This window comes from Crocuta crocuta, unplaced genomic scaffold (genome assembly GCF_008692635.1).
Source record: "Crocuta crocuta isolate KB4526 unplaced genomic scaffold, BGI_CrCroc_1.0 scaffold158, whole genome shotgun sequence".
Taxonomy (NCBI): Eukaryota; Metazoa; Chordata; class Mammalia; order Carnivora; family Hyaenidae; genus Crocuta; species Crocuta crocuta.
Window position 1 is genome coordinate 1618896 of NW_027532590.1, and position 24814 is coordinate 1643709.

Below are 24814 nucleotides of genomic sequence, written 5' to 3' on the forward strand. Positions count from 1 at the left end.
TAGGACAGATGGCAAGATGGTATGCACGAGAGCCTCCTGGGTACAATATGCAAGTCCCAGCTGGAGTGTTTCCAACAGGATGTAAACCACAGTCCGCAAGCCTCGACTTTAGAAAACATATTACTTAGCACGCTGCCAGCAAATGTCAACACAGAAATACAGTGCTGTAATGACTTCACTCTGTAAAAGAAATGTACTGGCACGTAAGTTTTCCTTAAAAAAGTAAAACAGAGTAAAGCAGTGTAATCATAGCATAAAAATATTTAAGTATTTATTCAATACTGAAAAAACCTCATATATCAAATGGAATTCAAATTCTTCATAAAAAATATTGCAGCATATTAAAATTTATAGAGAATTCTTAAAATATACAATGTGTACAGTAGCCAAAGTCCTAGTGAAGTTCATGCAGAAAATTCTGTAATTAGTGATTTGGACATTTCAGTAACTCTGCAGTTTCTTCAAACCTGAAATATAACAAATAAATAATAAATAAAAATTCATAATGAGGCACAGGGTTTAAGTGGCTGAGATTATGCTTTTGAGGCTAAAACAAATTTCAGTGCTTTTTTTATTTATAGGTATAAATGATAAATTAAGTGTATATCATGGCCACAGGGGAGAAATAGCAACTAAAGTCAATTATGAGGCTTTAATTCTTAGAGCATGAGTTATTTTAGTATTTATGAAATTTCAAAGCAATATAGTTCACTGAAGTAGGATACTGCATAATCATCTTACACAAGTTCATTTCATATTTCCTTTTGACTGCTTTCAGAATTTCATATTTGTATAAGATACAAGTATCATTTTTAGTATTATTTTACCATTAACTGAAAGACTAGCAATACTTTAACAATACTTAAAATGTCTCCAAACCATCCACCTACATGTATTTGAGATTTTGATAAATCAGTTATCAAAGGTAGATAATACTTTAACTTCAAACAAAAATATCTTTGCACTGTTTAATCCCACAATTAATTCCATTAACAATGTTTTACATCACTTGTTGGAAACCAAAACAGTGACTCATCTCACAAACACATAACTGTAAGGGGATTTATTATCCACTGGAGTCCTGAAGGAAATTCCACACCTGATTGAGAGACCTTTAAGGTTTGAAACACATATGCACTTTCTATATATACTGTAATCCAATACAATTCCCTATAGAGAAATGAATTTCTGTTGCCCCTTTCTGTTACTTACATTTTTTTCATCCTTTCCATTTTCTGGATTGTTGTTTCCTTTAATTTAAAAAGCAACAAATTTAGGTGATTTCTCAGACCATCATCAAAGATGGACCATGAACATATAAAACAGTCTAAAACATTGCATTAAGTACTGTTTACTTATCATAAAGAATTTTTACGAGAGATTAAGATTTACAATTGCACTATTTTTCTTGCCAATGGCATCTACAACCAAATCTAATGCTTGCTTGTTCTACTGACCTTAGAAAGGAAATCATGTAAGCAGTTGCCAGTTGTTCTTACCTCTGTATTCATTTTCAAACCGCAATAAGCCGTCGAGGTTGTGGGAGTTGAATTTGATGACACTGTACTATAACCAGAGGACAGAGGAACACTTGTTTGCTGGTCCTCTTTGCCTTTCCTATCTGTGGAGAAATTACTATTTAGGTTATCATCACAGTGGAGTCACATCTAAACATTTTATGTGTAAATGGAAGAAAAACACATTTTAATATAAAATGGCTATTGATATTGACCCAGATAATTTTTTATTATTCTTTAAAGATAATGGCCTACACCTAGAGATCTAGATGTTAAAAACTGGTCAGTAAAAATTATTAAAGGTACTACTACCTTTATCATGATAGGAATTAACTGAATAAGAAGACAAGTTCATAATTTTATTTTTAAGTATCAGCTACTACTACTAATGCTGAGTATATTTTTGAAACATCAAGAAACATTCTTAACATGTATGGAAATGACAATGCTTAAAATTCAGGGTTTAAAGATTTTTTTTTTCTATAGAACTGAACAAGTTTCCACCTTGTATGCTAATACCATTTATTCAACAAAATGATGGCAAATCTTTCCTACAACTAAATCAGATCTAGAACATAACTTATAAGACATGCTACTATTAAATCAATCCCATTAGCTCTATGTTTTAGTCAAGATATATAGGACTGCAAAATCAAGGCCAAGGCCAAAAAAAAAGGTAAACACCCATTTAAACTGGTTTACTTAGAGATAGTTTTATTGTAAGCCTACACTGACAACCTCAATTAGGGAAAAAGTATTACACTTGAGGACTGAAACAACTGGAAACACTTTTACTCTCATCTCACACAGAGCTAGTCTCTTCTGTCTAATTCTCTTACCTATTTACTCCATCTGTCTGCTTACTTACCAGCATGAACTTGAAGAAAATGTCCAGCCTAGCCCAGGCTCAATATCATTTGACTGACTTAGTATCCTAATTCCAAATTCCCAAGGGAGAGAAAACGACCCGGCTAAACATCTTTTAGACTGGTACTCCCTGTTTTAGGTGTCTAATCTTGATGCAACTGGTCAAGCTCAGGGATCAAAGATTACATGGTATAACTTTGAAGATTAGCTATACCCAGCTCTTTTAGCAGGGGGTGTTGGCAATACGTAATTTCAGGGAATATCCTGAAATTAGGCAGGAACTATATCTACCATTCCCTAATCTTGGGTTATATTCTATGGATAGAGATGAGTACCCTTGGAAAGTGCTGAACATTTTTTAAGCCATTCAAAAATAGTGTGGTTTTAAGTCCTAGGGCAGGAAATACAAAGTGGGAAGACAAAAATGGAAAGTGAATGGAAGGTGAAGGAACAGCTTTCTGCTCTGCTTTCTGGGGCCTAGACTTGAAGTGTCTATCTAGCCTTCAAGGGTATATACCTCACACTGGGAAAGAGCTGGTTTTAGGTAGGCTATGGGGGCTATTGGAAAAGCCATATAGGGCATTTCAGAGATTACAGAATGGGGCATATACAGAACACAAGCCATATTTTAATAGCCAGATCAATTATGTATTATTTTCTGTGACAAATCTTCCTATTGCTTTCATAAGTCTTTTTAGTATATAGTCTCCCTTGTTTAAATATAATGGCTTCTTAACTGTGCTATGGGAGATTGAGAAAAGACTTGGTAACTAAGTTCAGGTAGGAAAAGAAAGGGGAGAGTAGTGGTCCTTAGAGCCATTATTGTTTTAGAGTTTCAGAGTCATCTGATCTCTGTGAAGAAAGAGGATCTCTAAGATCTAGATTTTCCAGCCAAATCTCCCCATGGCCATTAATCTTTAATTGCCAACTTTAGAGAATTACCTTACTGTATTAAGAGAACGTTAGGTCCTCTGCCATTTTACTATACAGGTAGCTTCCACTTATCAAAAGTTCATTATGCCATTTTGCTTTTACAGACCCACATTAGTACCTGTTTTTGCTAACCAAAAGAAATCAAGGACGATTTTCACTTTGTTGATTAAAGGCAAAAAATGAAAATAGCGTTCAGCACTTGTCCGCACATTTTAGAGGCATCAAACACTCTGCTCAGCCAGAGTGGCCCTGCCAAGCTCCTTCCCTGGGAGCTACACTCAGCATCTCAGCATCAAGCCGCCACAGTTTTCAATAAATTTCTGTGAGCAACTGTGCTTTATCACGATTTATTTTGTGCATCCGTTGGCAAGATGTGTCCTAAGGCATTAAAAAAAACTAGGAAAAGTTATATTTGGGTCTGGGAATGTTCAAAAAATTTTCCCTGTAAATTAATGGTACTACTTTGCTTTATGCCATTTAGGCTTATGAAAGGCTTCATGGTAATGCTCTTCTTTCCAATAGCTAATTGAAAACTAATTTGTAAACCAGTCCTTCCCAATCAAGGGAAAATATATGTCTGACTGATTTTTGGATATTTTGTCTTAGGTATTCATACATAACTTCATATTTTCAAAAGTGAACTCATTTTTCCCCAACTTTCTCCTTAATTCTCTATTGTATTAAAGAGTGACAACTATGTATCTGATCACACAGGTCAAATACAAGTGGTCAGCTTTGACTTTTTCTCTCATTCACATCTACTTGTATCAGCAATCAAGCGCTATCCATTCTAACAACTAATTTCTTCTTTATCCTTACAGTCATAGCCTTAGTAGACACCCTCATTATTCTGAAATAAAAGGTCTGAAAGACCCTTCAAATTGCTGCCCTTCTGTGTTACTTTCCTATAATGAATATTGTTTTAAGATGATTTCTCTGAAACATAAATCTGATATTTACTTTGCTAAAAATCTATGACCCCACATAAACTCCATGATTTTATCTTTCTACTCTTCTGTTTCAACTTCCTTCATATGCCCACACATACCCTTCCTTCTAGTCATACTGGAACCACACTCTTGTGGCAGTAACTTTATTAACATTTTTCTTGTGAGGAAAAAGGCACAGAGAAAGCAAGCAAAAGACAGAGAGCATTTATAGTCATGGCCTATCCAATAATTAACAACTGGGTCACTGTGTCCCCAACTGAACATAATTATTTATGTTCAAAGAAAACCATCATATGAGGTCACTTCATTACCTTGATGAAACAAAACAAGACTGTTCATGGGTCATATCTGAATACAGATAAGGACACCATGTGAGCAGCAAACACACAAGTGACCAGCTAGAGTGCTCTCCTGACTAGTATAAGTGCTTTTCCACTGAAAATTTCAGCTTCATTTCAGTATCATCACTCATCAAACTGTTCTTGCTTCCTAATAGAATCCAAACTAGAGGAATGCTCACTTTAAACAGTCTCCAAAATCACCCAGTATAAGCCGAATCTTTATAATAAAAGCCTCTCCTCACTGATTTTTAGCAGACACAGAAATGCCTTACAGCTCCCCATGGAAACACTATTTCTGATAAAGAGAAACAAATCTGAAACTTCTCCAAAACCATTCCCAATTTAACACAATCCTAAAATGAGATTGGTGAATTATTGCTCTCAACCTCTAAGTAAAATCAACTCTCTGCTTCCATGTAACATGCATATTTAAGGGACAAAGTGTAAGAATCTATAAACTTAACTCTTTTAATTGATCACTGTCAGATTATAAATTTTTTGAGACCAGATATTTACCTTGTTTGTAATCTACAACCCATTTCAGACAGTGACCTGTCTGCTTATCAGTCTCTTAGTACATTGTCTTAAAATTTGGCTATATGTTACCTCAGTGGTTTAAAGGTAAAAAGTGTTAATAAAATTATACTGTGAATATGCAAAACCAAACTTGGAAAAGACAAGCTTTTGCAAATAGCAGGCATTCAATATTCTTTCGCTATGTAAAAAATTGAGCTCTATTATATACAGATACTGGAGACAGAAGTAGAGACCTAATTTCAGTCTGCTAGGCAGAACATACGGCAAAGATCTTGATCTCAAGGATCTCAGAGTTGAGCTTTGATGCTGGTTAAATAAACAAATGAATGATAAATGTGAAGCGGAAACATTTACCGAATCTGAAATTTGTAGTCTAATACATTTATTGCCTGAAATAGCACTTCAAATCATTATACAATAATCTAATTACTGAAACTGTCCTGCAATAAAACTGACATGTACACTAAATATGTCACAGTTAAGAGAAAACTTCAGAGCCAAGTTACGTAGATTAAAATATGCTCCATTATTCAATAGCTGTGTGGTGTTTGGCATATTTATTTAATCTCTCTGTACTTCAGTTTCCTCTTCTGTAAAATATGGATGATAACAGTACTTAAATGTTTGCTCTGAAAATTAAATTTGTTAATAGAGCAGTTAGGACAGTGCCGGAACATAGTACTCCAATGTTGGTGTGGTTGTTATATACAGAGTAGCTGAAAGATTTAGTGATATTAAGCATCCACAGATTTTAAAATGTAACTTTGCTATGAATTATCAGTTGGACAAAATATCTCTTCAGCAAATATGATTTAATTATTGGCATAAGACAAAATCTAAACCTTTGTCTATTCAAAAAGTGTTAACAATAAAAATAACAACTCTCACTGAAAAACAGCCCAGAAATATTAGCCTTGCTGCTCAGTCACAATGAAAATGTCAGTAATCTAGTGGAATTAAGTGTCACGGAGAAGACTTTATCATTGTTTAACTGATTAAATTCAAGAGGTCTGTAATTCATTATAGATTACTGACAAATATATTTTCTTTTACATATATTACTTACAGAGGTGGAAGCTATCATGAGTTTAAATTGGAAACTTTGGAGGTCCATTTTTATTCTACAGTATTTAGCAATTAAGAATAAAATAAAATGTCTGTATAAAAGTTTGCAATTTCATACACGGGGCTTTATTCAACCACTACCTTGTGTAAGATATGTAAGCCGGCTTTTTAAAGCAATCTTTGGCTTCCATAGTCTATAACTTTAATAACTGTCTTTTTTCCTACGAGTTTCACAGTGTCCAAAAAAGAAAGGCTTGGGAATATTATCAAATACCTGTAAAAATCATCTTCCTGAAAACTCCTTACTTTACCACCAATACCACTGCCATAATATTACAACTTACCAGAATTCAGAATATCCATGTCATTACTGGATTCATAGTCTTCATTCACTTGACTAAGGTTTATATATTCATCATTCTGGAATAATATAGTTTAGTATTTAAAATAAAAAGTTTTCTCATTTATATTCTTACTATTAAGCATAAAATAAAAGATAACATGATAAATGTTTAAACATCTTTACTTATTTATAAAGCAACATATAAATGCCACTATAAATATGAAATAACTAGAATGTGGAAGCAGAGATAACATTCTTGAATCTACTAACTTTAATGCTAGGAAGGAAAGATAGACTAGAACCAGAAATTGAAATCCAAAGTAAATCTAAACAAATTTCTCAGACTTCATAAGGCAATGGGAAATTTGGTAACTATTTCTGTGAAATTTATAGATTGGTTGATGTATATAAGAAAAGGAAATCATAATTTTAATTTTTCTTGTAGCATCCACTTTTTTTCCCCTTATAACAAAAGGACATTTGCACAACTAAAGAATGTGATTTCAAGCTTTGGATAAGAATCAAACATTATCATGCCTTACTTTAAATGCTTCCAGTATCAACAGCTCTAAAAGCTGAACCTACAGAGGCTTGCAAGATTATTTCAGATGCTAAGGAGGAAAACAATAACCACAACAGCAGCAACAAAATAGGCTTTTTTTTTGTTGAAAATAGGCCTAAAGAGGCCTCATTTCAACTAAACACTTTCCCATTACCTAAATATTCTTTTATTTGTTTTTTTCTGAAAGAATACACACTTTACAATGAATAAAACCTTTAATGTATCTGAGATATTCCATAAATGTTAAGGATAGGAAATACCTTTTTAGACAAAAGCATTTCTGTTTCAAGAAGAGTGACACGACTTAGAAGATTAGCCCAGGTTTTTTCATTTACCATCACTTTTCCTTTCATTTTTTCTTCCAAAGAGTCTAATCTACTCTCTATCAAAGTCAGTTTCTTAAGTTTTTCCTGGCATTCAGCAAGCATAGTCTGTAGTGCAGTAATCTCAGGATTAATTTTCATATCCTAAAATGATCAGAAAGGTTGAAAATTGTATCACACAAACTGAAATTGCTTTAAAAATCAATGTGTTCCAATTTCAAATGTGTTATTTCAATAGTTACAAAAGGCAATACAGCATGAGAGTTAAGAGTATGATCCGTAGAGGCAGAATGTCTAGACACTGAAATTACCTCTTCTGAGGTATATGATCTTGTGTGTGTGTGTGTGTGTGTGTGTGTGTGTGTATGTATGTATGTATCTATCTATCTATCTATCTATCATCTATCTATATACAGAGAGGGGCAGAAAGCTGAGACAATGAACCTACATTTTCTGAGGTGTATGACCTTACATGTGTGTGTGTATGTCTGTATATCAACAACAGTATGTACTTCATACAGCTCATGCGAGGATTAAATTAATTCTTCATGAAGCTCTTAGAACAGCACCTGGTAGTATAATAAAACTATCACTAACTAGCTATTTAGAACAGCACCCAGCACAAAAGCTAAGAGGAAATGACCAAGAAATGACAGTGCATTGAAACTGTTCAGTTTGCTATTAACAGGAAATAAGCTTAATGACCATGTGGTAGTTTTTATAAATGCCAATTATAAACTGCAATGTATAGAAGTTACAAGAAATAGAAGACAGAAAGGGAAGTTTAGCAGAAGCAGTATAGACTGGACACTATAATAGGGTCTGTGGCAATAAAGTAATAGAAAGTGTTTTCTAAAAGTAAGAGAAAAAGATAGTAAGGAAAAAAAAAGGGCCCAACAAGGAAAATGAAATGGTAGGATGGAGTGTGTACCAGTTCTTTCTATTCATTAATGAGGGGAAGAGACAGATGGTAGAGAACCTTCATTGTACAAAGCAGTATATCTGTTTCTAACCAGACTTTAAATTCCTTGAAGCAAAGTACTATGTCTTATTCATCTTTGCATAGCATCTGGCCCTGTAACCTAAACATAAGCAGCAAATAATATCTGCTGAATTTTAAACAGCAGGCTTATTTATTCTTAAATAAGGTGTCGTTGAGTAATAATGTAAAAAGTAGAGACATTCCAAAGTTTAGGTGATGAAGTAATCATGTATATCAAAGTAAGAAATACTGGCATCTGGTAAAGAAGTCCAAACTTCTTACTTGTTGTTCAGACTTGATTTCAGGGAATTTTACTTCAGGAATCTTTATTTCAGTAGTCTTTAAGTCACACACATCAAATGCTTCACTAACATCTGTTACTGTACTTATCATATCTTCAGGAATGTTAACACCATCTTCATTATACAGGTGACGGATCACCACAGCTTTTGTCTGCATAGAGAAAATGATGACAGAGCTGCTTCAGTGTTTTCCTCATACAGTTATTCTCAACATACACATAGTAATTTTGTAGAACTATCTTCCCTTTAAAACTTATGACCATTTAAAATATTAAGGTATATATCAAGCAATGATTAAACTGTTATATTTTGTGCTGATGAAATTATAGTTATTAGTTTTGGAGCATTCTTACATAATAAGAGACCAACTGAAATACCTATTCAATAATGTCTGGGATTTGATTCACAATGTTTCAGATTTGGTGGGGAAGATGTTGGGAAAGTGGTTATAATAAAGATGAAACAAGATTAACAAAGGGTTGATAAATTGCTGATAGTGGGAATCACTACTTTTATAAATGTTGGAAACATTCCATAAAAGGCTGCCACATAATTCCCATAAATAATCAAGAACTGGCTCCATGAGCCGGACCCATTACAAGTTTATTCTATTAAACAAACCGGAAAATATCAGCTCTTCTGCTAACAATTCAAACTTAATCATAAGAAAAGTCCTGAGAGAAAGGCATTAGGTCAAACTATGCATTCACACAAGGCTCTCCTGCCTACTGCCTTTACTTTAGATGGACTGCATGTGCACTATAAACATGTCATATGATGTAACATAGAATTCACAAATCACACTTTACAGAAGGCACTGAAGAGAGACAATTTGCTTCAGTATTGACTTAATCTCTACCTGCAAACAAAGGGATGTACTTACTGATTCCAACTCTTCTAAGCTGGAGTACTTTTACTATTCAAGTTTCTGATAAAGATCTGATGTAACTGACTAAAATTTGATTAATAACAAAAAAATACCTTAAGAAAAATAAGTCTAATGGTGTGAAATTTTGCACCTTTCCTTATTACTACTCAACCCCAAAACTGAAACATAAGACTGAAAAATATATGTTATATCAGCTTATGTTTAGTAAGTGCTTATAGTGCCTGTAAAAGAACAGGAACATTAAAAAAAAAACAAAAACAGTATAGGGGAGCCTGGATGGCTCAGGTAAGTGTCCAACACTTGACTTAGGCTCAGGTCATGATCTCATGATTAGGGAGACTGAGCACTGGGTCAGGGTCTGTACTGAGCATGGAGCTGGCTTGGGATTCTACCCTCTAACTCTGCCCCTCCACCACTTGCATGCACTCTTTCAAAATAAATAAAAACATTTTTAAAAAGGTATAAGAAAATTCTTGTTTACATTAATGCTTATATATTGGGGAAAGATACTAGATATAAGCCACCTAAAAATTAGAAAATGAAAGCATATAAAATGAGCAAGAGTTAGATAAGAAAAGTTAGTGACATAAGAATGCTTTTCCTACAGTAAAATGTCAGTATTTTTTATAGAGGCATAGTAGTCTTTTAATACATTCTGTTATAACTCACGTACATTGGACTGGGAAGAAAAGATTCTCTCGATTTTACTTCCACCAGAAACTATTCACACACTTTATCTAATTACACATTGATTATTTATCTGATATTCTATTCTTTAGTCTCAGAAATGGTTTGCTCCAAAAGGAAGATAGGTAAAAGTATATTGATCATTATAAAGTAACACCTTGAATTCAATTTCTCTTGGAGATAGAAAATCTCTCTCTAAATGCATGGGACTCATTCAGCCACAAATGCCAAAGGAGACAAGGGTAGGTAAGTATTTATTAACAAAGAGAAAATACTAAAAACACAAAAACAAAAACAAAAACTTGACCCCAAACCAGATTATAGGTTTAGGGACTATCAATCCTGTGGATAATATTGTCCTGTTACAGAGATACACATTTATGCAAATGAATCATCATAATCTATCACTATAACTAATGGTGTGCTCCTCATACATTTCCATGTTTTAGAAACACTAGATACATAAATGAGAGTATATGTCTTGACCACATAATACAACCTCCCAAAATCATTGCTATTCTACCTGGGAAATGAGGAAGATTTAGGAAATAGAAATGTAAAAATAAACCTTGTTCAATTTTACATTTCTATCTTATATGAGGACTGTTCTCCAGATAATATACAGTATACAATGTTAAAACTCCTTAACAAGGGGCACCTGAGTGGCTCAGTCAGTGAACAGCCAACTTCAGCTCAGGTCAAGATCTCATGGTTGTGGGTTCGAGCCCCACGTCAGGCTCTGTGCTCACAGCTCGGTGCCTGGAGCCTGCTTTGGAGTCTGTGTCTCCCTCTCTCTGCCCCTTCCCTGCTTGTGCTCTGTGTCTCTCTAAATGTAAAAAATAAAAAAAAAATTTTAAATAAAAAAAATCCTTAACTATATCTGACTAAAAATGCTTTACCAGCTACTAGTCAGAAAAGTGAACCTTGTACATCTGATTAATTAGGTAGATACATCTTTAACACCTACATATTTTCTTAGTATCTTCCTACCTTTCCCGAAGTCATAAACCTGCCAGTGATATCAATGCCAACAGATTCTGTAGATGTCTTCTCAGTGCTTGAGGAAGATTCTGACTTAACAGAACTGATTTTCTTTCTTTGTTGTGATGGAATCTAAAAAAAAAAGTATTCAGACTAAATTTATGTGAAAGCTGACATATTAAAACTATATTATGTTTAAATTACATTATTTAAATTTTCATATGTGAAATATGACTACCAAATAATAAGAATCTAATCAGATATGTCTTTTGAAAACTAAGAAGGAAAATGTATTATGTTTGAACTGTTAGCTTTGCTAGTAGCTCAAAGTCACAAATTTGTAAAAACAGGTCCATCTGACTCCAAAGAATGACCTCTTTTTTTTTTTTTTTAATTTAAATTAAAATTAGTTAGAATATAGTGTAGTCTTGGCCTCAGGAATACAACCCAGTGATTCATCTCTTACATAATGACACCCAGGGCTCATCCCAAAGGTGCCCTCTTTTAAGGTCCATCCATTTAACTCACCACTGGCACCCCCCAACACACCCTCAGTTGTAGTCTCTCTCGTTTTCTCAAAAAAAGTTAATTTTGAGAGACAGAAAGCATGAGTGGAGGAGAGGCGGAGAGAGAATTCCATACAGGCACTATTAGTGCAGAGCCTGACGGGGAGTTTGAACTCACCAACTGTGAGATCATGACCTGCGTCAAAGCTGAACGTTTAACCGACTGAGCCTGAGCCACCCAGGCGCCCCATAAGTGACCAGTATTTAAAGGAAACATTAGGCATAAGGTTGCCTAAAACTGTGAACGATGTAGTTAATTGTACTTACATGTTAGTTGACTATCTAGAGTATTGAGTTTATACATTAAAACACCAGGCCACTTAGAGTAAGTTAAAATCTATTAATAAAATTACCTTCTCAAAACTACTCAATTCCTTGTGCTTTTTCATCACACAATTCAAAATATCACAAATAATTTGGATTTTCCATTCTGCAAACCCGCATTGGAGAAACTGCTTTTTTGTCAAGATTGGTTTATAATTAAATTGATCACGAAGAAGCTGTAAAGAGGAAATAGATCAAAATGCAAAATGATAAATGGTCACCTGGTCAGGAATGTAATACCACCTTTGAGAAGGAGGATCAAGTCATTAGATCAAGGTACTAAAGAGATTTGTAGGGATGGTAGTACTCAGGACCACCAGGTAGGAGAGGTATCCAGGTAGAAAACAGGTGCCTCGGAAGCAGCAGAGAACAGATACATGTCCAGGGAGATTAAAAATACAGCCAACGATCAAAAGGTTCAAATATCCTCACAGGTACTAGAAAAACTCCTTAACTTAGTAGAAAATAAAGAAGAGTATACCAGATGTCAGAAAATCATAGTTGTATTATTTTAGTCCTACCACTACATGATTTCCTAGACAAGTCAGCAGGCCTCTGAGCTTCAATTCTAAAATGAGAGAAACAGACTAACTAGACCACCAATTTTCAAATCCTATGCTGTAGAACCAGAGAATTTCTTAGACATGCCTCAGGCTTTAAAGGAAGCTTCTGGTATCAGAGGCAAAGACAGGGAAGATTAAAACAGAGGCTCTATACATAAAGATCTCATTTCATTAAATGTAAACTGTAAAAAATATTTGATTTGACAAATTGGTTTTATTATTTTAATAATACTTTGAGATAACCACTACTTGAGTAATAATAATGATCAAAAGGTATTAAGGAGGAGATTAAGTTCAGTCCCAGTATAGTAGAAGCGTAGAAACTAGAGTAGATAGAAGATGTGGTCCCAGACCTCAAGGAACATAAAATCTCAAAACCGTAGCTCCTTCTTACTAACAACTACTCATAATTCTACAAGCCACAATTTACTCTGTAGTCACATTTCAAACTTATGCCAATCTGCCAAATTTTACTAAAATTTGATACAAAAAGTAAATAGTAACCAAAGGCAAATGTTTACCAACTACAATTTATTATATAAAACATAAAGGGAATTTAAATTATATCTTGATTATAATAGGGACTGTCTAAAAGAGAAATGCATATGAAAATGCTGTCAAATATATGTGCTGTACATATATTTAAAGAGTTATGATAAAACATTAATCTTAAAATCATGACTTCTGAAATAATGTTTTACAAACTCAAATACCTTGTAGACAGTATCTATAAAGCGCAAGTCATTCTTCGCTATGAGCTCTATATTGGATTCCACCAGTAGTTCTGCTACATAAGGTGAATATGAGGTAAAGGAATAGCTGATGATGGGCAAAGATGCAGCTGTATCTCCCTTTACCAAACTATTAGAAAGAAAAAGAAAAAGAGTTTTAAGGAGCACAATACCACAAAGTGAGATAAGAAGGGAAATAAGATGTCAATTTATAAATTAACATCATAGCCAAATAATTAGGAGAGACACAAAACTCTTATGATCCCATCTTCTACTCTAACTCAGCATCGCCAGATTGCTATGAAATAATCGTGTATTTACTTATTGGTCAGCACTTTAGTAACAGTATTTGATTTTCCAAAGTTTAGCCTTACTTGATCAGCCCATTTTCTCTGATTAAACAAATGTACCACCTTACAGAGCTCTAATACACTTTACAGTTTGGCAAACACTTGTTACATTCCCTCACTTGCTCTTTATGACAAACCTGCAAAGGTCAAATATTATGAATTCTTAATTAGAGACACGAAAATAGGGCTAGAAAGGGCATCAACTGTAACTGGGCTAATCAGTTTGCATCTTCCATTTATATTAAGCTAACTAAAAATCTGTGCCTTAGTAGATTATGCTAATTCTTCCAGTCCAGAAAGGTATCCCAAGAAAGGCACCCCATTCTTTTCTACTTATCTGTTATTTGCTGTGAATTATATGCCAAGTTTCAACCCATCCATAAAGCCATCCTCCACTTTCTGATCTATACTGATCTCTCCCAGAATGAGTCCCAGGGTGTTCAGTGTTTGATGCTTCAGCTTTTGTCTTGTACTCTTTTCTATTTGTCTATGCATGGGTATTATTTTATCAGTGTGAAATACCTTCTCTGATTCTCCCAAAGCAAAGCAAACGGGGTATTTGTTCAATTAGTCAATTACATCTGTTAAACTGAAGTAAAAATGTGCTTACACAAAACATTCGTTTTTCCACAAAACTCAAGAAAAAATTCTCCATCGTCACCCAAAATTTTTTAAAAAGGCAGAGAACAAGTACGTATTAAAATTATGTTTTGGAGCACTTGGGTGGCTCAGCCGGTTAAGCATCCAACTTAGGCTCAGGTCATGATCCTCACAGTTTGTGAGTTCAAGCCCCGCATCGGATTCTGTTCTAACAGCTCAGAGCCTGGAGCCTGCTTCCGATTCTTTGTGTGTGTCTCTCTCTGCCCCTCCCCAGCTCACACTTTGTCTCTCACTGTCTCTCAAAAATAAACATGAAAACATTAAAAAAATTTTAAAGTTACATTTCATTTTCCAAGACAAATAGAAATTATTTCTCATATTTAAAGGTATAATATTTTACCAAATGAGAAAACTGCTGGCAACACTGTTAGTTCAAAATAGGAAATGAGAATAATACTTTTGAACGGCAAATCTGTCCATTTTATGCATGTTATGCATAGAAGACAGCCAGGTCTACATTTAATACCTCTTGTTTTTTGCTTTTGGTTTTGAAAGGTAATTTTATTTTGAGAGACAGAGAGAGTGCAGGGGAGGGGCAGAGAGAGGGAGAGAGAATTCCAAGCAGGCTCCACGCTGTTAGCACAGAGCCTAACGCAGGGCTTGATCCCATAAACAATGAGATCATGACCTGAGCTAAGATTTAGAGTCTGATGCTTAAATGACTGAGCCACCCAGGTGACCCTAATACTTCTTGTTTTAACCCAAAAATCTTTGTTATCTAGTTTCTGAGGACTTTGCTTAGAAATAGTAACAAAACATATATTGCAAGCTGGCATACTGACCCCTAAAAAAATCAGATGCTGAAAAAAAAGTTTTTGAAAAATGGATAAGAAATAAAGAATCAAAATATGTGTGGGGGGAGTGTATATGAGTGTGAGGGGGGCAATTTGAATAAGCAGTAGCAAGTAGGGTTATCAATCTCAATAGATCATGCAGAGTTACTATGTTGTGAAATAATCTAAAATTAATTGTTCTTAATGATATTCCTGAAACAGTCAGAAAATCAAATGTTTAAATACTATCCTCAAAAGGCAGAGGAATTATCAGTATGCTTTAGAAGTACATAAGAATTATCAGTTTACGTTAGATACATTAGATGTATTCCTTTCCAAAATGTATCTTAAAATGATGCTTAAAAGTAGTAAGAAAACTTGGCTCTTCAAACTAGTGAAGGCCCAGCAAGACAAGAGAGTATAAATTTCCGTTTAAGGGAGCAAGACATGATTAGTACATATTGTGGAATACCTTCTGCTTCTCAAACAGAAGGCCTGTAATAGGTCCTTTGAGCTCATCTTTTTCCCCACTCTCCTCACTATCCTTTCATTTGTAGCCATCTCTTGGAGTTAAGTCTCCCCAGTATCCAACAGAACATCCATTCTTACATGTAAAGCACATTACTCCAGGATGATCTTTTTTATTGTTTTTACCAAGTTGCACTACACTTCTTGAACATATACCTAATCTGGACTTGTCCACTGACACTCACCTGTTGAATAAATGTCTACTTAGCGACTAATATGTGCCAGGCACAATTCTAGATGTGGGGATACTGCAGCAAACAAAACAAAGTACCAGACTTCAGTTACATCCTAGTGAGGAATATTTAAAAAAACTTTAAAAAAAATATTTATTTATTTTTGAGACAGAAAGAGAAAGAGCGAGCAGGGAAGGGTGTGTGAGACAGAGAAAAAGAGAGAGAGAGAGAGAGAGAGAGAGAGAATCTGAGGCACGCTCCAGGCTCAGAGCTGTCAGCACAGAGTCTGACATGGGGCTCAAACTCATGAACTGTGAGATCATGACCAGAGCAGAGGTCAGACACTTAAATGACTGGGTCACCCAGAAGCCCTAGTGGGGATTTTTAATTAATAATCCTAGATAAGAAGAGAAAGGAAATATTATGGAACAGAAGATGACAAAAGTACCATTAGATTAACATGAATACAGAAGAAATGTACATTGCTACATTTTACAAAGAAAGTCAGTAATAATTGAAAAGGCAGAAACTAAAGCAAAAGGTTCAAAGTGGGGTCTATTAAATGACTTAGCCTAGTAACAATCTTTGAGCATGGTGTAAGTTCTCATAAGCAATCTATTAACTAGAATCTTCCAAATCAGAAAGAAATAACATCCAACTGAATGTGAGAGGACAGAAGATTGTATAATTGATGAGATCCAATGTAATTTTATTCTTATGACTTTAAAAGTTCTACAGTTCATTAATTCATACTTCGTAAAAACAAACAAAAAAACCTCCTGTAGTTACTTGCTTTCTATAATATTTTAAACATTACAGGGAAAATTTTAAATGGACCCAGATAAAACCTGTCTATTTAAACATACTCCCCAATGTCAAATCTTACCTCAAGTCATTGCCCAAAAGAGCACAAATAACTTTGATATACAGCTTACCCTACACAATCCACCTCTTTAGGATAATTTAGTGAGCGAAGCACTTGTTCTAGGTTCCGTAAGCTTCTTTTTAAGTCACCGGTTGCCATTATTTAACAGTATATTCAGCTCCAACTTTTGAAATGATCTAATTTTTCACCTAAATTGAAAAACCCATAAAACACTGGTTAGGTTTGTTTCTGAATCTGCTATTTTATTTATATCCCTTATAGGCACTTAACCATATTTACCTTAGCTATTTCTCCACTAATGTATTAACTTTCCTCCAGCGCTAATACTGCCCTCTATCAATAGTATATTATTCCTGAATTTAAGATATGCTTTTACCCTGAATATTTTTTCCTTACAGAAAAATGTTTCCCTTATGTTCATATTTTTAAAATATGTCTTGTGATACCCTACCAAATACTGTATTTTGAACAAAGTGCCATTTGGGAAGAGACATCAACTTGAAATAATCTCCACCAATGACTATTTTAGATACTTATAAAGGTTACATAATAAAATCCATAAAAAATGGAGATGAGAATTTAGCACAGATTTAGTCATTGCTCCCAGGGTTTTGACCTCACATAGTCGCCAACAGGATGCTTTGCTTAAAAAATAAAATGACTAGTTAAAAAAGATTCAGGATTCAGCTGGTAAAATGTGGCTGATTAAGGGCATGTTATCTTCATTTCTTTTCTTGCAACACCACTAAAATAAGTAGATGACCAAAAACCATGTATACTCAACAGGGCAAAATGCACTAGAGGGGATTCCATATGACAGAAGTACCAACAAAATTTTGGAAGACTGAAAGCAGATTAATGAGTGATAACCAGCCCAGCAGAGCAGAAACAGGTTAATCCTATCCATCTATTTAGAAGGAAACCAACAGCAACAAGGTATTTTTAGAAATGAGGAGCCCCTAATATTTAGGAAAGACTAAGGGGTAAGGCCAAGGGGGTTGAAATATGGATGATTATTTGAAAGTTCATGTAAGGAGCTGCTAAACCTAGATTTTTATTCCCCCCCTCCCCAACTCCCCACCATAATTTGTTCAGCTAGGCAACTACCTCTCTGTTTCCCCGGGTTTAGCAATGAGTTATATAGTATCAGAACACAATCAATAAATTGAAAAAAAAAAGTAAGTTGTACTTCATTAAAATTTAAAACTCTGTTCTATAAAAGACATTATCAGAGAAAAAAAGACAGTCCACAGACTGGTAGAGAATATTTACAAAACAAATATTGAATAAAAGTGTTTCAAAAATGTACAAAGAACTCTTGGAAGAATAAGAAAAAAACCCTAACCAATTAAAAAATAGGCCAGATATCTGAACATACACCTCACCAAAGAAGATATAAAGATGACAATAAGCATATAAGAAAAGACACTCAGTATTATATAGCATTAAATTATGGCACATTAAAAAACAAAAGATACCAACAAACACCTATTATAATGACTAGAATCCAAAAAAAAAAAAATGGTGATACCAAATGCTTATGAAAATAAGAAACAAAAGAAACTCACTTGTTGCTATTAGTCATTTTGGAAGACAGTTCAGCAGATACAAAACTAAACGTAGTCTTACCATACAATCAGCAATCATGCTAACAAGGTTCTCACCAAAGTGAATTGAAAACACACGTACATATAACATCTTGTGCCTGAATTTTACAGCAGTCCTATTCATAATTACCAAAAAATGAAAGTAGCCAAGCTTTCCATCAATAAGTGAATGGATGAAAAAAAAATGTGGTACATCTATACAATGGGATATTTATTCAGCAATAAAAATAAATGAGCAGTAAAATGACAGGAAGATATGGATGGACCTTAATGCATCTTTCTAGGTGAAAGAAACCTTCTGAAAAAGCTACATACTATATGATTTTAATTAAATAGCATTGTGGAAAAGGCAAAACAGAAGTGAAAATAAAAACTATAGAGATCAGTGGTTTCCAAGGATTCAGAAGGAAGAAGACAGGTGTGAATAAGTAAATATAGGGGAATTTTTTAGGGTGCTGAAACTATTCTGTGTTATACTGTACTAGTAGATACATGACATTATGCATTTATCAAAACCTATAAAACTATCAAGCACAAAGAAAACCCTAGCGTACGTGACCTTAAAAAACCACATAAAAGCTAGGAAACCCCAGGGAAGAACACAGACTGTGACAAGAGAATATAACTATATTACCAATGTGTGAAACAACCTCATAGAAGGCAATGGGTGGAAAAGGTGCTAACTGAAAATGAGTGGAGCTTGTGAGACTAAAGACAAATTAACTGCATGTAAACACTCTATCCTAGTTTATAAGTTGTTTCCCAAGGACTTATGAGGTAATCCTGATACTTCTATGCGTAAACACTGGAATTGAGCAATTACGTAAATAGATGGTAAAATAGAAGTCTGGTTTCTTACTGCTGGAGTGGGAATTTACAGACTAGCAAGGAGAAGAGACTAGAATGAGCCATGCTTGCCTCATGGATTAGTGAGAAACATCAGTATGATGAACTCATGTTTAGCTTAATATAGCCACAGATAGTTATATATTGAAGTATTTCAAGATATGTGTATATAGACAACTTAGCATACACATTTCATTTCTCTGCCAGCAGAAAGTGATGGAAAGCAACAACACTCCAGCAGTAAAGAGCACACACACCGTTCAGGTCTTGGTGGGTAACATTGTTCTCCAGTAAAAGGAAACAGGCCTCCCTGGAGAAATGGTCAATTCTGGGATAGAAAATGTGTAAGATGACCCTGAAGCTTGATATAGTTCCGGAAAGAAAGTATACAGAAAACAAAACAACCCCAAATTGGTGGGGGTATGTCAAAAGGACACAGGAGACAAATGAAACAGTTCCCAGTGGTCAAAGGTGAAACTCTCTGAATGACAAAATTAATGTAATAATACTGGATTAAATGCAAAGTATGAGCAACACAAAAATTGAATTACTACAGTTCGATGTATCAACAAATAAAGGAGAAAAGTGTTATCATTTAAATGTATGTGGAACAGGCATTTCATAAAATTCAACATTCATTAATGATATAATACTTAGGACATTAGGAATAGAGAAGAACCGGCAGCATTTGATATCTACCAAAAAAAAAAAAAAGGTATGCAAACATCATATTTGATGCTGAAACTGGAAGCTTTCTTGCTGAGACTGGGAATGAGGCAAGCTTGTACACTCTCATCATTTCTCTTTCACATTAAACTAGAGGTCATGGATAGTACAAAAATGGAAGAAGAAGTAAAAGGAATAAAGACTAAAGAAAATAAAAATGTCACTATTTACAGATGACATAATTGCATATAAAAAATACAAAAAGTAATTGAATTTAGGATGGTTGCTGGGTACAAGGCCAATACATAAAAACCAGTTGTATTTCTCTATATTCCTCAGTTAAAAATTTTATATTAAAAGTTGTATACATAGAAATCAAGTAACCACAAATATCATAAATATGTGAATAACTCTAGAATAGATGTTAGACTTCAAATAAAAAAAACCTATAAAATTTTATTCAGATATATTAAAGAGGCCCTAAATAGAAAAAGTATTTACCTTGTTTAAGGATTGGAAGACTCAAAAAATTGATCCATAGACTCAATGCATTCTACCTCCCTCCCTCAAAAAAATATCTAAAGGATTTTTTGGTAGAAACTATGATTTGAAAATGTATATACAAGTGCAAAAAGTAAAGGATAACTCACACAATCTTGAAAATAATCAAGTAATCAAACTAACCACTGGATATGAAAACTTATTATAGAACTTAAATTTAGAATTAGTGAAAATATATACAAATAGAAAAATGGAATAGAAAAGTCCAGAAGAATGACCATGCATATATTGACACTAGAATAATAACAAAGTTGATGCTCCAGGAATGCTGGAGAAAGGATTTTTTTTCCCCATAAACAGTCTATGTCAATTTAATATCCAGAGAGATTAAATAAATCTTGACCTCTTGATGTAAATGGTACTTCACATATTTTACCAAATTCTAGGTTTGTTGAAGATATAAACATAAAAATGTAAGACACCCAGGCTTGCTAGAGATCATAGAGGAGAACATCTTTGATCTTCAGATAGAGAAAGATTTCTCATCTTTTAAAAAAAATTTTCAAGGTTTATTTTATTTTTTAGAGAGAATGAGAAAGCGTGCAAGTGGGGGAGGGGTAGAGAGAGGAGGAGACACAGAATCCAAAGCAGTCTTTAGGCTCTGAGCTGTCAGCACAGACTCCAAAGCAGGACTTGAAAACACGTACTATGAGATCATGACTTGATCCAAAGTCGATGCTTAACCAACTGAGCCACCCAGGAGCCCCAAAAGATTTCTAATCTTAATGACTAGTAAAATGAACCAGATTAAAATTAGCAAATCTGTTCATCAAAAGACCCTTGAGAGTGGAAAGACAAACTATTGAGAGAAAGTGATGTTGTGGGTAATTTAAAACCAACAAAAAGATGCATATCTAAAATACATAGTAAAGAATTTCCTTCAAAGCAGTAAGAAAAAGAAAGACAACTCAATAGAAAAAAGGGAAAGAGACCTGAACAGGAACTTTACAAAATAGTTAACATGAAAAACATTCCATCACATTCAGTATTAGGAAATACCAAAGTAAGCCCAAAATGAGACACTGTAGAACATCTGAAACACAGTGCTATGAAAGGGTGAATTGGTACCACTGCTTAGGAAAACTTAATGGCGATATCTACTAAGGTTGACATATACGGGGCTTATGAAATAGGAATACAACTCCAGAAAATACATATGTCAAAAACCAGTATGTGTGTATATATGTGCACCAAAACACTAGAACAATATTTGAGATTTTAAATAAAGTAGCTCATTATTGTAAATCTTGAAGAAAATATGTAATTATATTTTTAAATGACTCATTGCATAGTTGTAGGGCTTTCATTAGATTCTTGAAAAAGATTATTCCCAAAAAAGATTCATATAATAAATAATTAAATGTTTATGAACCTTTACTAGAAAGACCTAAAAGGCTCCTAAACTATAAGCAATCAGTAAGGCAAAGGTCAATAAGGCAGGTAAAAATAAACTGTCCATGGTCACTTCATAGAAGGAAAATATATAACAATACCTTGAATAATGAATCCTCTGGAAATGAAGCTCCTTTAAAATGAAGTCATTACATTAAAAACAAAACAGAACAATTTATAAATCAGGTAGAGAATAGTATAGTCTTCCCCCCTACCCCCAGTCAACATTCCAGCAAGTTGCCCAGGATACAAAACATCTTACACACTTTCTCTGTGTCTATGCATAACTAGAGGTAATAAGGCAATCAATTTGCAAATTTCTAAATTTAGACTTTCTATTTTAAGTCCCTAGCCACACAATTCTGTACCTTCCCCCTCCCCCCTTTAGGAATGTAGTAACAATTCTGTACCCTTCCAGGTCCCAGCTTTAGGAACATAGTAACTTTTTACTGCAAGACTTCCTTTAGCAACACTGTAAATAAGATATTGTGGAATACAATTTTATACACTCATGCCTGGATTTCAGTTTGCATTTTCTAGCCAATCAATTACTTCTAAATATTTACATTTTTAGGCAAAGGGAATTTCAGGTACCATGAAATGAAAGATAACCAGAAAAAGAGGAAGTGATCCTGAAATCACATTATATAAAATATTGGCCAAGAAAATAAACCTTAGTTAACATCTTTTAGGATGACTAGGGAATAGATGGACATAGGGAAGCAGTAAGAGAGATGACTTCCTAAGTCCAGCATTTACTGGGAAAGATGAAGTGGTGACTAATCTTATAACTGCAAAGACTATATATTCTCAGGTACTATACAGGCCAAAATAGTATTGCATTAAGCTCTAGGCCCACCTATCTTAATATGATTCTTCGGGTAACATTACCTTCTAAGACATTGTATAACCTTAATATAAATTATATCTCTTCCCGAAGACTTCCTTTAATTCTTCTAGATGTATATTCCATTTTTCTACTACATGTCATTTTGCTTTTTTTTTTTTTTTTTTTAAACATTTTGTGGTATCTTTCCTTTCTCTGAAGTCCTGGAACATATCAATGTCTCACATTATTTCTACCTCTGAAAATGGAATTTCTGACAACAAAGTATGTCCTTGGAACACATCCTCTTCAGTACCAGCAGAATAAATATTTTGAAGAGTAAGATACAAGTACAGGTTGGATCTGTAGGTGAAGGAGAGAACTAATAAAACAGGACAGAAAAAATACAGGGATAAAAAATTGTGAGTATTACACACACAAAAAAATCACAGCTACTGCTCTACATTGTCATGAAAGACTGCTAAATCTATTAAAAAATGAAAAACACTGAAATTAGGATATTAAAAGAAGCCAATCTATAACTTAATCACAGTTTTAGCATAGTACTTCCAGAAATGAAAAAACATACTTCTTTAAAAATTGCTAACATTTTAGATTTATAACCTTTAACAAAAGAAATTAACCAAAAGGAGCTATTACTCTGCTATTGTAGCCCAAATTCAACCATTAAGATGGACTCAGTACTGCTTCTTAGCATACTCCAGGGAGTTTCTCTAGAAGTCAGATCTGCCCCACAACTAAACTTATTGGGAGAAAGGTGGTGAAAACAGTATAGACAGCAGTTTATGATTTTTAATCTAGCTTAATCTCATTGCTATTAGAGGTGTTAAATGATGCCTCCCAATGGAACGCTATTGAGCTCAGCGATTTTTGTTCAGAATGAACAAGTACACGGACTTTAACGCTCATGGTCCACGGCTAAGAGTTTGTGAGATAGCTTATAACACTTGATAGTATCTAAAACCGTAAAGCAAAAATAAAAAGAGGAGTCTACTGTGAGGAAAAGTTAGGTTTATGAAATTTTAGCAAAAGATACTAGGGGAAATACTGCGCTAAAACATAGGGAGAAAAGTCTGGAAAGGGAAAACAAAGAAAACTGGGAGAAAACCAGGGAGTACGGAACAAGAATAGAGCTCTGGAGGACTGCTGTGTTCATAGTTACAACTGTCAAAATACTTGTGGATCGTTTTAGAAAAATAGCGTACCCATAATTTCGCAATCAAAACGCCAAGACCAGTATTTTCAATGAGGGGAAAAAATCCTAAGTTATCTACAAGGATACGGAAACCCAGGGAAATGCGAGCAAGGAAAACTCCAACCACTTTCACCTCTTTAGTCCAGTGAGCCTTTCGGAGGAGTCGGATCCGGGCTCATCGGATCCTAATGAAGGAATGTGTCTCTACCTTCCCAGCCCAAACGCTAAACCACAACCTAACCTGAGAGAATTAGCTACCGCGATTTTTCCAACTTCGCGGTTTATCAAAAGGATATGCCACTTGAGTATATAAACATGGGTTCTCCTCCCCCCATTTGATGAAAAGGCAGACCTGGTCATTCGCTCCCGCCGGTGGTTTCGCTAAGGGCAGCAGGAGAGAGGCTTCCCCGGCTTAACCTGGGGCGCAGCCTCGCCAGCCTCCTCAGCGGCCGCCAGGCAAACAAGTGGGCCTCGAAGGCCTCTGGCCCCACACAGCAGGGACAGGGGGAGGTAGCATATGCGACCAGAGGTAGCCCGTGGATACCAGCCTCCAGCAACGCGTCTCTGTGGCCCGACGCCTGCACTGAGGCGCACCCCTCGCGCCGACCGTTTGTATTTAAACAGTGGGTCGCGGCCCGCCACGCGCCTGGCAAGCCCTTCAAAGCTGCCGGCTCCTAAGTGCTTCACGATTCCTCGCTGCAGATTCCACACTACATTTGTCCAGACTTCTGAAGTGATTGACTCTGCTGAGAGGCTTTTCAACGGCCGGTCCAATCCCAAACTACGGATTAAAAATCTGTCTAGCGTAGAAGCTCGGAGTGGCTCGGGCTGCTAGGCAAGAAACAGGGAATCTATGGCGAATCATAA

At 34.8% G+C, this 24814-nt stretch overlaps 1 protein-coding gene across 6 annotated transcripts; it reads right to left on the reverse strand.

Annotated features, from left to right (window-relative positions):
• Nucleotides 1-249: 249 nt before the first annotated feature.
• Nucleotides 250-24705, reverse strand: CEP44 (centrosomal protein 44). Of its 6 annotated transcripts, none has more exons than XM_077779655.1 (13): nt 24300-24703; nt 22797-22955; nt 22007-22038; nt 16883-17021; nt 13446-13593; nt 12199-12345; nt 11289-11411; nt 8703-8873; nt 7376-7582; nt 6555-6630; nt 1500-1621; nt 1213-1250; nt 250-467 (listed from the first exon to the last, which is right to left on the reverse strand). In XM_077779655.1, the coding sequence occupies exons 4-13, from the start codon at nt 16969-16971 to the stop codon at nt 425-427; spliced, it is 1164 nt and encodes a 387-aa protein (XP_077635781.1). In that variant the 5' UTR covers nt 16972-17021; nt 22007-22038; nt 22797-22955; nt 24300-24703; the 3' UTR covers nt 250-424. The 6 variants fall into 6 exon arrangements, with proteins under 6 accessions (XP_077635781.1, XP_077635779.1, XP_077635780.1 ...); XM_077779653.1 differs by lacking the exon at nt 22797-22955 and adding an exon at nt 22989-23094; XM_077779654.1 differs by lacking the exon at nt 22797-22955 and adding an exon at nt 22989-23113.
• Between the last annotated feature and the right edge of the window lie 109 nt (nt 24706-24814).

Coding starts and splice junctions, on each gene's coding strand:
- CEP44 (XM_077779656.1), bottom strand. CDS start 16,971: ATGGCAACCGGTGACTTAAAAAGAAGCTTACGGAACCTAGAACAAGTG. Junction 13,594..16,882: donor AAAGAGGTGGATTGTGTAGG/GTAAGCTGTATA, acceptor TCTTTCTAATAG/TTTGGTAAAGGGAGATACAG. Junction 11,412..12,198: donor AATTGAGTAGTTTTGAGAAG/GTAATTTTATTA, acceptor TTTTTTTTTTAG/ATTCCATCACAACAAAGAAA.